Source organism: Festucalex cinctus, chromosome 10 (genome assembly GCF_051991245.1).
Source record: "Festucalex cinctus isolate MCC-2025b chromosome 10, RoL_Fcin_1.0, whole genome shotgun sequence".
Taxonomy (NCBI): Eukaryota; Metazoa; Chordata; class Actinopteri; order Syngnathiformes; family Syngnathidae; genus Festucalex; species Festucalex cinctus.
In genome coordinates, this window is record NC_135420.1 from 20309192 (window position 1) to 20323885 (window position 14694).

At 42.2% G+C, this 14694-nt stretch overlaps 2 protein-coding genes across 6 annotated transcripts; one reads left to right on the top strand and one right to left on the bottom strand.

The window, feature by feature from the left end:
• Nucleotides 1-82: 82 nt before the first annotated feature.
• Nucleotides 83-10528, bottom strand: chaf1a (chromatin assembly factor 1, subunit A (p150)). 2 transcript variants are annotated; one of them, XM_077534721.1, is made up of 17 exons: nucleotides 9537-10528; nucleotides 9339-9433; nucleotides 8261-8305; nucleotides 6655-7274; nucleotides 5967-6026; nucleotides 5598-5842; nucleotides 5409-5490; nucleotides 5156-5224; nucleotides 4849-5066; nucleotides 4425-4593; nucleotides 4233-4313; nucleotides 3126-3224; nucleotides 2797-3046; nucleotides 2553-2706; nucleotides 2144-2456; nucleotides 1592-1673; nucleotides 83-680 (listed from the first exon to the last, which is right to left on the bottom strand). In XM_077534721.1, exons 2-17 carry the CDS (start codon nucleotides 9400-9402, stop codon nucleotides 568-570), a joined length of 2664 nt encoding a protein of 887 aa, XP_077390847.1. In that variant the 5' UTR covers nucleotides 9403-9433; nucleotides 9537-10528; the 3' UTR covers nucleotides 83-567. The 2 variants fall into 2 exon arrangements, with proteins under 2 accessions (XP_077390847.1, XP_077390846.1); XM_077534720.1 differs by having other exon boundaries at nucleotides 9339-10527.
• On the top strand, nucleotides 10006-13817 carry scamp4 (secretory carrier membrane protein 4). Of its 4 annotated transcripts, none has more exons than XM_077534741.1 (7): nucleotides 10006-10051; nucleotides 11219-11245; nucleotides 11513-11613; nucleotides 11720-11876; nucleotides 12251-12352; nucleotides 13169-13286; nucleotides 13472-13817. In XM_077534741.1, the coding sequence occupies exons 3-7, from the start codon at nucleotides 11562-11564 to the stop codon at nucleotides 13655-13657; spliced, it is 615 nt and encodes a 204-aa protein (XP_077390867.1). In that variant the 5' UTR covers nucleotides 10006-10051; nucleotides 11219-11245; nucleotides 11513-11561; the 3' UTR covers nucleotides 13658-13817. The 4 variants fall into 4 exon arrangements, with proteins under 4 accessions (XP_077390867.1, XP_077390864.1, XP_077390865.1 ...); XM_077534738.1 differs by having other exon boundaries at nucleotides 10031-10051; nucleotides 11513-11641; XM_077534739.1 differs by lacking the exon at nucleotides 10006-10051 and adding an exon at nucleotides 10675-10816.
• Nucleotides 13818-14694: the final 877 nt, after the last annotated feature.

Genomic DNA, 14694 nt, shown 5'->3' on the forward strand with positions numbered 1-14694 from the left:
TCGCATTCATAGTCGACACATCTCTCACATTTGTACAGCATACCAAAAGTGTTGCAATTTTGATCCATGAAAACAATGCAGCTATTTTATACTTGTTTAATGAATTATTCTTGTTCAAGTATGCTTGCAAAGCAACACATATATATAACATATAAAACATTTCTTTACTGGATCTAACTTTACAAGTACAGGTCTAGCAGCTACTCCAGTGAGCTGTCAGGGTTAGGAAATAATCAGAGTAAGTGGCACAACAGTCAACAAATGGCGTAACCTTTAATCTGACGTTAACTTCCTATATACAACAACATGAGAACAGTATTTCTAGAAAGTAAATAATGCTGTTTTTTGGACGTTTCTCGTCGTGAGCGCTACGCCTGAACTGTTCAAAACTTGAAAGCACACCAAACATGCCTGAGAGAGTTTTCAAGGTTGCTCCCTGCCACTTGGCGGCGGGGCAACGCAAGCGTGAGCAGAACGTGCCATTTGAACTCGCCACGCTCGTGGGGCAGGAAATTGAATACAAAAGAAGACCAGCCCGAGGAAGATGGGAAGTGCATCGTCTTATACTTAGGCTGTTGCGAGAGTCGGAGCAGCGCTGACCACTGGGAGGGGGGCTGTGTTGGATGGGGTGACTTCCATCATTTCGCTTCCCTCAGTAGAGGACTTGTCTCTGGCTGCGCCTACAAAGAGCAATTGCCAATTTGAAGAAGATCAAGATCAATAACTATAATCATGATAACAGGCCAATGAAACTTAACTAACTCATGGCGGGGTAATTAAATTATGTTATAGATAATCATATCAGTTTACATATAAGTAAACGGCTGAGCCACTTTGAACGCTGACGAAACAAAACAGCAGCACAAAAACATAATTCAGAGACTTACCACATGTTAACAAGCTCCCTGCCAATTAATAAAAGATGATCTGACTTTATGTGGACTCCAACAGTGTTAACGTCGACGCGTGGTCGCTCTGCAATGTTGTGCGCGTCTATATAGCTACTAGGGGTGTTAAAAAAAAATCGATTCGGCAATATATCGCGATACTACATCACGCAATTCTCGAATCGATTCAATAAGCGGCTGAATCGATTTTTAAACTTCCATTGTTAATGGAAAAATATTCAACAAAACGTCTTACTTCGGATTAGGGTTCACACCTTAAGCATAGAAGATGTAATTTTAATGGAACATTAATAATTAATTAATTAATAATTATTTTATTTCAATGCTGTTCAAACATGAAACAGATTACAACCTGTATAAGACTGAAGTTTCAGATAAATAAATAATACATTTTCATACAAATCTTAGACTGTACAAGCTTACTGATTAGTATTTTCTAAATTTTAATGTAAAATAATCGCAACAATCGACTTATAAATTCGTATCGGGATTAATCGGTATCAATTCGAATCGTGACCTGTGAATCGTGATACGAATCGAATCGTCAGATACTATGCAATTCACACCCCTAATAGCTACATAGTCTCTGTTTGTTCCACCCAATAATGTCCTTTCTAAAGCCTGCTATGTATTTGTCTAAAATGTAGACTTGTATGGTGGAAATAGCAATTTTTGTTGCTCACCACTTTGCATGGAGACAATGATGCAGTCGTCATCATCCTCCTCCGTGTCAGCTTGAAAACCTTCGGCCTCCATTTCTTCTGTCTGACAGAGGTTAAGATAGACACTATGAGCCAAAAGTGTTTTTTTTTTTTAAGGTAATAAAATGGACGTCAACCTTAAACATTTCTTCACAAAAATGTTATATGTGACCTCACTAGGCGAAACATGACATTCTGATTAATATTACATTTGTGGAATAAGAGTTCTAAAGCAAAATCCAACTATTTGTATCCGTCTCAGGCAACAACCAATCACAGCTCACCTGTTTTCTGAAACTAAGCTGTGATTGGTTACCTGAGACCTGGGCAACATTGATGTCATTGTCAGTTGACAGCAAGTGGGCAAAACGGCCGCCCCCTGAGATGGATGAAAACGGCTGAATTTTGCTGCTCAACTCATATTCCACTCATGCAATATTAACCAAAATACCATATTTCGACCAGTAGGGCTGCATAGAACATATTGTCAAAAAACATTTGAGGGTGGTTGATTTCCCCTTTAAAATTGGTTACCTGTTCTCGGTTGTTACATCGCTTCATGAACTTGGTGATGGACATGCTGCCAGTGCTCTTCCTTTTGGAGGCCGCCGACGTGGCGGAAGGCGCCTGCGGCGTGGTAGGAGAGTTGCCTTCGGAGCCTGTGGCCGCCTCCTCGCGGGACTCCTCCCGTGCGCCGCTGGTCAGGTAGGACCACTGGCTGGGCACGGGGAGAGCCTCCAGGCCGAAGCGGGATAGGACGTCCGCGTGTATGTACCAGCAGCAGCGTCGGTAGTTGGCGCGCTTCTCATAAACGGCGTTGTTTTGGATTAGACGCTTCAACTGTATTCTGAGGGGAAAACATAAAGTAAACTAGCACTCTACTGTTTCAGGTCTAGTGCGGCAATTTAGCAGGCTCTCTGTGTGAAACGTTCTAAAGCTTTACCGGGTCGGCACGTCCGCCGAGCTCTCCGGGCTGGACAGTGGCGGAGGTGGTGTGGAGGACGACGTTTTCTGGCGACAAAATTCCCTAAACTCCGTGATGATCACTTTGCTGCTGTTTACGTTGCCGTGCAGCAGCGGCAGCAGCTGACCAAGCACTGGAAAGAAAAATTTACCAAGTTCAAGTAGAAAAATGAATACGTCATGAGACCTAAAAATGAGGCAAAACGAAAACCCGTCGCACTTACAATGCGCTTCTCTGGTGCACTTCTCGGCCTGCTCCTCCGGGCTGGCGCTCACGTCAGCCTTGGGTAACGGTTCGATGAGGCACGCGGCGTACGCCTGCAGGAGATCCGAGACCGCCCCGTCGCCCTCCCAGAGGCAGCCCCTCACCACCGGCTGCAGCACCTTCATCTTGTTCTTGGTGGACATCAGCTCTTCCCACTCCCTGGCTTTCAGCCTCTGCTGCAGTTTCTGCTTTTCAAGGTCGCCGCCGTCCTGCACAGGAGCACGGCTGTTCGGACATCTTACTCAAAGAACCCCGCCCACTTAAAATGGCTGCCGATGACCGGCATACCGCTTCCTCAAGTGCCCCCTCGTCGTCTGAAAGATAGCCGTGAGGAACGAAGAACCCGTCGTTGTCGTCGTCGTCCTCGCCACCTTCGTCTTCATCCTCCTGAAAGGGGAAACTGCTTTGAACACACTAAATCTTCACATATTCAACGCCTTGTCAACTTACACATATGCCCTTCACAATTTCAGACAGTTTCCCAAGCAAATCCAGATTTTGTGACCTTGATGACACATGATACATGACTGGGGGTGGGAAAATAACATTTGCAAATTGAGAGGCTTGGCGGGCTCCCTTGCTTTGCTTGCAACAATGGACCGGATCTCACCGGCAAGTGTACGCCTAAGTTTATGTTTTGACACATTTCCAACAGAAAGACTCCCTCAACAGTGTAAAAGGACCTTTTACCTAGTACTTGTATTAGCAAGCGTTTCAGTGGCCTAAGGTTCATCTATGCGCCACATCGGATACACATGCAGAAGTCTAAACTTTGCGTTCATTTTGTGCAACACCTGAAAGCTTATGGAGATGGCCCATTTCACACTCCTGTTGGGTTTGATTACTCTGACTAATTCTGTCTTCATGTGGTATTGTAATTATGTTAAATACCACGTCGAGTAGAAAAATTGCACGTGAATGCCCCCTCATGTCGTATTTTCTACTGGACAAAAGGGAATTTATTTTGATCCCGTAGTTTCCGAGGTGAGAAAACTTTTCAAGTTTCAACATGGCGGAGAGCTCAGAAGGATTCGTGAATGGCAAGAAATATATGGCGTTAATGTCTGCTAGCGCAGAAGGCTGTTTTAGAATTTAAGTAGCATACACAATTTTGCTATAACAACAAAATCACATGACCAGAACTCGGTCATAATTGGGAGGTTCTGAATGGTTACGTTTATCTTTCCCATAGCACGTGAAGGCAGCATAAGCCGCAGATTGTATTGACCAACTTTTTGCGAACGAAGGACTTCGATTTGCATTTGAGTCAATCTGTTTGAGCCATTTAAAAAAAAGCAGGACAAAGTGAACTTGTATGCATACTGCTAAATTAGCTACATGTGCTAGCCAGCAAGGCAGAGAGGCTCCTGATTCGAGCAATGTCGTCGGACTCACCCCTTCACTGTGTGAAAGGGACTCCCCAGGTTCCTCTTCCTCCCACTCTTCATCGCTGTCCACCTCATAGTCCAACAAATCCTGTCATTAAAACGGGCAACAACGGTAAGTGTCAAACCATGTACTCAAACGCAATTGCCACAACATATTTGAAGAGGCAGAAGATGAGGTCAAAGAGGAATGTGTTCTTGCCGTGTCTTTCCTGAGGGGGCAGCGCGGTGAGATGTGCAAACTCTTCTTCCTCCAAGTGCCCCAGTAAGCTGGACGGTGGTTCTCGCGAAAAAGCAGCAGTTTCATAGGTCCGTACAGTTTGCGGTCGGGTACACCTTCTGGTGTGGGCCCATCCACGGCTATACAATCGCTGGGAAGAACACGTTGCCAAACAGTACAACCTTTGTTAAATGCATTTCTTTTTTTGTGGGAGATTTTTTTTTTTCACAATTTAAAACTACACTTTTCACTCTATTTTACATGATAATGTAAAGTTCTATTGGTAGGTTTTGGTTTCCATGCAACATGGAACTATTACATAGCATAGCTTTTTGGTTTAAAATTTTAGCAGATCGTTTTCAAACCCGCAAAAAAAGCAAATTCAAGTATCAATGGTGCGTCCCACCTATCAGAGTTTGCCACTCTGGGTCTAGTGGCAGCAGAGCGGCGAGGTTTCTGGCTGATCCAGTCCTTCAGTGAACACGGCCTGTCACTGGGGCGTGACAAACAGCGGTCCAGTTCCTCCAGGGCAGACTCCTCGCACCGGACCCGGCACAACGGCGCCATGCACATGTTGTCCTTGATCTCGAACGGCGCAAACTTCCCACAAGCCACTGCAAGAGTCTGACATGGAAAGGGGATTCAAGAGGTTGGCATTAAAAACGGGCCTCCAACCAGTAGGCGCTTACGTAGCCACGTGGAGCTCAACTCACCTTTGGAGCCTGCTGGATTTTGGGTTTTTGGAAAAACCTTGTGATCTCTGCTTTCTCTGCTTTGAGACGCTAAAAAAGAATGACAACACACTGATTAGCAGTAAACCAATGTAAATGAGAGAAACCATCATGGCTGTACTACATCAAAATCTACATATTGGAATCACGGGGGGAAAATGTGAACAAAGTTTTATATACTGTACAGACATACACACCAATGAATAAATGAGATGCTTTTTCAACATGAACTCACGTCTTTCTCTTCTTTAACCCGCTTCTCTTCTTCCTTCATCCGCTTCTCCTCCTCTTTCTTGCGTTTCTCCTCAAGCTTGGCCCTGTTAGTAACAAAGTGTTAATCAACATACTGAATAATTTGGGGTGGAGGAAAATAAAAAAATAAAAAAATAACAGGACGCTGGAACTTTGTGGCACCGTGACTCACTCCAGTTTGGATTTGCGCTGCTCTTCCTTTGCTTTTAGCTTCTCAGCCTTTTCCCGCTCTTCCTTCTCCTTTTTCTCACGCTTCTCTCGCTCATCCTTCTCCTTTTTATCCCGCTTTTCCTTTTCACGCTCCTCCTTCAACTTGCGGCTCTCCTCCCTTTTTTTCTCCTTGGCTGCCCTGGCTTCTTCCTTCTGCCGCTCCTTCTCCTGGCGCAGCCGTAGCCTCTCTTCTTGCTCCTGAAGACTCTAAAGGAGGAGACCAAACAAGAACTTGGATATTTTCTTTTCAGAAATAGTTACGCACAACGTCACACCAAAAAGCCATAACTGTAAATTATCTTAAAAACGAATAGAACCAAGCAAGTCTCACCTTTAACGAGCGTCTTTTTATCTTCTTATCAACGGGGATGTTAGGCGTGCTTGTTAGATCCTAGAAGGGAAAAATCAAGTTTTAATTTGAACGGTGCAATTTGGGACATCTCTAGTCAATAATCAGATGATAGAAGAATTTATTTTATATGTTACTAGCCAGTCAGTCCGTAGGTCATCACTACAAGTGTAAAAGTAAAATGAATTTTGTACATTAACAACAATTGAGGGAAACATTAATCCATCCCTTGGAACAGGGGGACCAATTTAGCCTTACAACTCACAACTTAACAGTCAATGGTATACCTGTGTTTTATCTGCAATTAGAATAAAATTATGCAATAATTATGATGGATTGGAAAACTTTTGCCTAGGCCATATTCAAAACATTTAGAATTCAGTGCAATGACCCAACACGTGTTAATTATTAAATATAATAAATTTGTGGGCTTTAACAAAGTTTCTGTTAAGTTGGATTTGTTTTAAGAATGTCATTACAAACTTATGTCACACTGTACGGTTTACATTTTCAACATTTTCTCTTTTATTGTACATTGTATTCCTTTATTTGATTCTCTTCATGTCTGGCGCTAAACAGACAATAAAGCTGCTTTCCTCTGTATACAAATGCAGATGTTAAATTAACAGCGGTGTGAAAGGATCATAACGTGGGTCATGTGAGCACGTACTGTAGTCGGCGTGGTGGCAGACGTGTGCTCGTCTTTCTTAGTCCTCTCTGGTGTGCTCTCGTGTGTGGAGCTGCCTGACAAATTTGACAGAACTGACTTGTTCCCAACACTGGACAAGTTCCCCGACGCTTTCTGCTCTTCGGGCTCGCTGTCGGTCTCCTGCGTCGTATCGAGCGGTAAGATCCCATCCTCCTGTATCTCCTCAGCCGCCACCACCAACTCATCATCTTCATTTGCCGGGCTTTCTTTGCAGTCTGGCGTGTGCGTAGCGCGATCCTCGCATCCGGAGCTCCCACGGGACAGGCTTGTGTCCCCGCGTTGTCTGTTTTTTAACGTGCGGGTGGGGGTAACGAAAGGATCCTGACATTTGATGGGAGATGGACCGTCGTCTGTGAGATCTATAATGTCTGAGGCTGACGGGCGCCTTTTGCTGAGGAAGCAATCGAGGGGACCGCGGCCATTGACCAAGGGGGGTCTACTGGATACGGGGAGGGGAGAGTGCTCGTTATCATTCTCCCTGTCAGAGACTCCTGGTTCGGGGCAAACATGTGCACAGGGGCGCTTCGGTGATGGCTTGTTTTCTTTTGTTTCCGGGTTCAGGCGCTTGAAAGGGAGGCGAGCTGCATGCAGAAAAACAAGTACAGTTACTGGACATGGCAGTTATAAAGATGATAAATATGATGAGGAATAATTTAAGAGGACATGTTATGGCAAATGGAGGTCTAAATTGCTTGCAAACAAATAGCTATCTGAAGTGGCTGCCGACCCATAAAGGGTTAAATTAAACAACCGAATCTCTCATAAGTGGCCTGTTTGAAATTGTGACTGTGAGCGAGTTGTTCTGAATTTTGAAAATCAGACGACGTTTTTGTGTGTGTGTGTGTGTGTGTGTGTGTGTGTGTGTGTGAGTGTGTGTGTGTGTGTGTGTGTGTGTGTGGGTGTGTGGGTTTGTGTTGGAAAAAAAACTTCTGCGGAATGTTTTAGTTATATCACCTATTGAGAATCCGCGCCCCAAAAAAATAAAAAATTCTTCTAACCTCATTATTTCTCAACGAATTCCTCACGCATTTTGTTTGGTTTTCTACTCGGGGAACCCCCTTCTCAAATCGCCTGATCAGTTTCAGCTAAAAATATCCACTATGCTATGGGTGAGATACGTATCGAATCGTCTTTTATTAGAGAGACATAACTTAGAAGGAAAAGGCTCATTTACAGTCTGGCAAGTTCATTCAAATGTATGTAACATGACAATAAAAAAAAACGTCATTGCATCATACTCCCTCAAACAAAGTCGTACCATATTGAATTGAATCGTAATCCCACTGAGTCAAACTGAATTGAATCGTTCCACTTTCAGATCGTACCGTCCTTGAACCTTTTTCGCACCCCACCTACGGAAATGTCTTTTGTGGAGTTATGCACACACCTAATATCAATTAATTTCTAGTGCAGGCCAAAATTACAAGACAACAGGTCAAAATTAATATGATGTTTATGTCGATATGTTTCTTAAAAACCCAACATAACTAGAGTAAATTGATGAGAAGAGCAGTGTGAGCTGTAGATTTTTTTTTCTTTCATGAAAGTCTATGCATGTCATATTTACCTTGTACGAGTTTCTTGTTTGCCTTATTAGGTGTACAATCCATACCTAAACAAAAGAGGAAAAAACAGCTGGATATCAGAAAGCAAGTACAGTAACAATGAACTGGCATTGGTACGTCTACACGTAATGCAAAAACATACATCAGCATCCTTCCATGTTTTGTTCTTGATAAAATCAGTTCAGCAGATTGTTGTCAAGTGTAACGATGTAAAATTTGTTTAAAAAATACATTAAATGGTTGGAGGATGATAGTATGTGGTAGGGTAACTCTTAATTTGGGCAATATACATTTGGGAGGAGTGTGTTCGTGATTTGCACCGGGTGTTGGTCCAAAACCCCCACGAATAGCAAGGGTTCACTGTATTGTACTTGACTTTTCATGGCAAGTGTTGCAATACACGTCACGTCCATTTACATAAATAACGTTGTCCATTTGGCTCCCCTCCCGCCACCCAGTGGTGCAATAACAGCAATGGACTTACACACCATTTACGTTTCAGGCCAAAAAGGCTGAATGGCCGTCAGGAAATAATAACAAAAATACATAACATCTCTAGTCCAAAAATTCGCAGCCAAACAAAAAGTGTTTCCCCTGCCGGATTGCAGTGGTCGTCGAATTCAATCTAGATTCTGTTAGCTTAGCAAAGCTAGCCCAAGAAGGCCAATCAGTTCAACGGCGGCTCCAGTTGGTTTATCCCGTCCTTCAGCACCTTTTTAACGGCGAGGGGCCTGTCTCGGGGATAGCGTTGGGAACATTGAGGCCCGGTGTACACAGCGACACGAATGGACATAGTGTTAGTTGAACCAACGTGAAGAGTTGGACTTTAGAGTTTAACGTCAGCGTTTACCTGACAGTCCGAACGACAACTTTTATTAACAGTGGAGGCGGCGAAATTTTAGCATTTGCGAGGCCAAAGCAGCATTAGGCGAAACTGCCAAGCAAATAGACATTTCTGAGTTACACATACAGTATAATGTGTGCCAACTTTTAAAAGGAAAACTTACCCCATCAATAACAAAATGACATTTACACATGTATATTCTGATATTTAGTGACAAGCTAATGACATTAGCATACCTCGTCTACGGGGTGTCGAAGCTGCCAAGTGCCCCTCCGCTGATGGTGGCTCCGCCGCCAACATCCTAGTACCACTAACCGGGGTACCGTCTCCGCTGGATGAAGTTCGAAAACAACCCCGGTCGAGCGGAGAATTTTACCTTCGGTCGCTAGATAACCGTCATGTATCGCTAATGTGTATCTCCTAAACTACCGTACACTTTGGCTCCGGCACAGTCCTCCGCTGCTTCCCCGCTGCCTGCCTCGCGCTCCCAGTCGGAATTGGCGGGAGTATGTTGCTCGCGTCAGAAAACACATCTGATTGGTCAGACGCAAGCCACTGAGCGACAACCAGAGCGTTTGTTTTGTATGACTGCGATGCACATATTGAAAACAATGCACTTTTAGTAAATGTTTGAGATTGAAATAAATGTTGCTACTATTTCTAACTGTCAAGGTTGGTTACGACTAATGAGTTTCTAAACTTACACCGTTGCATTTTCGTGTGAATAATTGCGAACATCCACCACCGGACCACGTTGTACATTAAACCAAAGGTCTTTGATTATATGTCGCTCAGACTGTTGCATTGGCCATTCCGATTGGCCACCAAGTTTGTCGAGCTGCTTTCAATGTACCCCAGAAGTCGGATTTCAGAGATGTATTTTGTTATGTCTCAAGTACCAGATGGCTTGGAGAAACAAGATGGTGTATCCCATAATGGTGCGTTTCTGGTAAGCATATTTTGTCAGTGTACATCATTTGAGGCGACTACTACAGCTATAATAATGCTGAGAAAAATAAAATGAAATAAGAAACCAAAGGAAGCATATATCTTTCATACCAAGAAAAAAAATGCATCACGTTATAATGTGATAAATTTCCCATTTAAAGGTGATACGTTTGGCGTTATAACGTTATAAATTTCACATTATAACATATTCAATTTCAAATTATAATATATTCAAATTCATATATATTAGGCGCGATAGCACGTGTTGCAAAGAAAAATTTACTTCAACTTGTACAGCAGTCTTCCTAAATCCTAATTTCCACTTCGATTAAAGAAAATCCCACTTCCACGGAACGCAGCTTTTAGGTTCTTTTCTGGACACATTTTGGTGTTTGTCGTTAACCGTAAATGCATTCACTGGTTAGGGGAAACGCTTTACAAACATTCTTTTTCGATTTTAACACGCAAATGGAAGTGAGAATGCTTTTAAACCCTCGATGTTTCAACGCGTAGGCGGAATCAGAATTGATAGGTGTGTTTTTTTTTCTCCAGAATTGAAAGTCACGCGCTTCCTGTTTACTAGCCACCATGAACTTTGGGAATTGTAGTTTTCCCCGCTCTTTACAGCATTGAATGTAACTGATTCGAAACTACATGCGCGTCAGTGACGCGCAGGCGCAGTCGTGAGTTTAATGGGCGGGTCGAGGAAGCGCATCCCGAATAATTTACCGATCAGTGACCACCCCTCAGATGTCGACGTGAGAAGGTAAACGCGTTCTCGCTAACTATAATGCGTAGGTTGTCATGTTTAACCAGGATTGACGGGTTGTGTTGATTACAAAATTGTGCTAAAGACAGTTGCTTACATCAGTTGAAGTTTAACGGTTTCCCCAATGTGCAGCACATTGGCTTTCAAACGTTACATCATGTTTGTGAACCCAAACCGATTTTCTGAACCATTTATGTGCATTCGTCTTTTTCATGCTTTACAAGTTTAGATGCTGTAAAATATATGTACATTTATGTAGTCAACATTTTTAAAAATCAGTTAGATCTTCTTTTTTTTTTAATAAAAGATCAAATTTTTAAGGCTGAAACGTGCGTATATGATGACATGAACTTTCCCTCCTGCATGACTGCTTATTTTTCCATGCATTTGTCTTTTTAGGGCAACATTAGGATCGCAACATGACAGGTCTGTCACTTAAAATCATTTTTTGTCAATTTATGGCGCAAAGGTGTCAAACTCTCAGCTCAAGGGCAAGAACTGGCTTTCTGTGTGTTTAATGAGGCCAGTGAAAGCTTACCCCAATTGCTCAAAACTAACCATAAAAATGGTCATCAAATGAAGGGTCCACTTGGACTGCCTGCAATGAAAAAAATAAAAACAGTTTGACACCCTTGTTAAATTGTAACTTTCAATTCATTAAATATTGGCAGGTTAAAATTATTTCCCTTGCAGAACGGACCAACAACTTTCCTCCCCTGCCTAAATTCCTAAAAGTGAAGCCATGCTTTTATCAGAATATCGAGGAGGAAATTCCCACCCAACATCAGCGGCTGGTGCGGCGAATCTTCACTCTTTGGATTAGTGAGTTGCGTTCAGTTGTCATGCGTAGGAGAATACCACTTTGTGTTCTCCGTCAAAGGACACTGTCGTTTGTTGCAGTGTATTCCGTGACGCTGTGCTTGAATGTGATTGGCTGCATCGCCTGGTGGGCTGCGGGGGCTCACGGCTCCAACTTTGGCTACTCGTTGCTCTGGCTCATCATCTTCAGTCCTGCAAGTTACGTCTGCTGGTTCAGAACCATATACAAAGCTATCAGGTAGGAAGGCTGTGGCCTTTTCGCCAAGGAAATTACAGCAGAAGCAGCATCACATGCATTATTTAGCACAATTGAAGCATTTCTCTGTTAAATGTAAAGCACATACACCTATCTGTTCCGTGTTGCTGGTTGTATAACACTACCTAGTAGAGATGAAACAAAACACTTGTTACTTAGTTCCTGTTTTCTCTAAATTTCCCTCTGATTTAAATATTTGATATTGGACTGTAATTCTGACTGTGAATTTCCTCTGAAAAATGTAACTGAGGACAAATTTGACATGCTTCAAGGCGTACCTTTCGAGCTTCGCGCAATCAAGGTAATAAAGAAAATCATCATTTTGATATTTTCCATCTCTTTTATTACATCAACAGGGCGGATAGCTCCTTCAACTTCATGGCCTTCTTCTTCATCTTCTTCCTTCAACTGGTACTGGCCATCATCCAGTGTATAGGCATCAATAACTGGGGCATTTGGTGAGTTGCAGCGAGCCATCTTGTCAAAAAAAAAAAAAAAAAAAAAGTGTGCATCCGTTGTGGAAAGCTATTTGATCTGCGATACTGCTTGATGTCCAAATTGTTCTAATCTCAAAACCCAGGAAATAACATTTTAAGTTATTTTTTCCAGACTGTCACTGTCATTTAATACATTGCATAACTGTTTTGCCAATAACCAACATTGTTAACTGTCACATAATTAACAAGAGAGGATAATCATGCTACACTATTATGCAATTAAAGATACTGAAATTGCTCATCGTATGAAAAAAAGTAAACAAAAAGGAAAGATTAGATTTAAAAGTCCCTCTGATAAAATTGCATTGAATTGAATTTTCGCTTCTGCCACCTGTGGCCAAAAATGAAATTGCAATTTCCTTTTTTCACATCACATCTGCAGACAAAGGGCGGTAAATTTGAACCCAAATCCAGTCCGAAAACAATTGGCGAAAGGCTTGCAGGAGTACCAATTGTGAACGGCTAAGTTATTAGAAGATGTTTCAGTCATAAATGTTCAAATCAAAGGGCTATTTTAAATATATTTTTGTCCAAATTGTTACGGCAGCTTTAAAAGTACAAGTGAAACTAGGGTCTCGAAAGTGAGAAGTAACAGATTCAAATTTAATCGGGATTTTTTTTTTTTTTCCTTGCATCTTTTTGAAATCAGTAATGGATACAATAACATGTAGTAAAATACAACACTGTACTGTAAATCAAATGGGAAAGTGCAATTACACGTTATATAACAAAACACTAACTACACTAATCCTTGTCTTGTCACCCGACACAACGCAGTGGTTGGATTGCTACGATGACATTTTTCCGTTACAATGTAGCCGCCGCCACAGTGATGCTTCTCACCACGCTGCTCTTAACGCTGGTGACCGTCTTAATGGCACTGGTGCTCATCAAGGTGAGTGGTCACACACGCATGAGTCAAATCAGACTTGAAAGTAAATTGCCAAATTTAGGACTTTGGGTTTGTGGTGTTTAGTTTAGTTTCACAGTAAACTGGAACTACGAGTGTCAAGAAAAAACTTGAAGACCATACGAACCTCAAAATGAGCCCCTCTCACTGTTCTTCTTCAACTGTCACAGGTGCACAGACTGTACCGCGGCATCGGGGGCAGCGTGACGCGTGCTCAAGAAGAGTGGGGCGCCGGCACGTGGAAGAGCGCGCCAGCAAAAGGCGCGCCCAGCATTGTCGACCAGACCGCTCAAGGCCACAGCTTGCCGGAGTACCCTGCGGCGGTGCCCAATTATCTGGACAACCGCAGCTGGTAGTTAGCCCAGCAGCACAGCCTTCGCCGATTGGAGACAACCACGGCGCAATAGATGCAAACCATTTCAAATCCACCCCATGCATCTTTGATGGAGGACAGTATTTTCTTTGTATGCATTTTTGGAATATGATAAACGCCTATGAAAACCCGCAAGGTTTATATGCCACCCTTGAAGTGTTTATACTGCGGTGCCTTTAGCATAATTTGTTATGTGACAATGCTCAAGACTCAATCGTTACCCACAGAAATTGATTTATTGTGTAAGTGTATCGAAAACTATATGAGGAAATACAGTAGCCTATATTATTAAATTGCAACTTTTGCTTTGAGAACACCCCTGTCTCCCAATTTTGTTGTAACAAGGAGTACTTGCATGTGCCTTATCTACTGTATGTTCCTGTCTTAAGACATCTGACTGGACATTTGCTTTCAGAATATGAGTCACGTATTTTGCATGTGATAGAATGTCACTTGATTCGCTGGACTAATTTAGCGTCTAATGCTGCATGGAGCCTTATCTGTTATTAGCTTGTTTTGCAGTCTCTGCGTTGACTTTTTGCTTGACTGCAGATTCCAGATGGGCTTAACAAAGATGTATTTCGGCCAGCTCTTGTCGGATTTTATTTCACAAAGTGTCTTCTGGTATGGTTTGAGCTTCAATTTAAGAATTATATATATGTATTTTTTTTATATGTAACAGTTTACAGTATCTGTATTTTGGTCAAGACTGAATGTTTGCTTAAAGAGGCCTGCAAATGTCAAACTGGAAAAAATAAACTTTATGACTCTATCTACTGTATCCATCTCATCTATCATTTCATACATCCATCTCTGTAGCATCCACAAGACCGATATATAAAAAAAAATATACAGTACACCATAGTTTTTTTGTTTTTTTTGCATTTTGTGTTTTCTGAACCCCTTATTCCTCCCATGGGTCAAACATTAAAATATTTAAGTTACATTGATTTAATAAATGGTAGATTACATTAAATAAGTACATTTTTAACAGGTAAAAATAGTGAGCATGACTCCAGG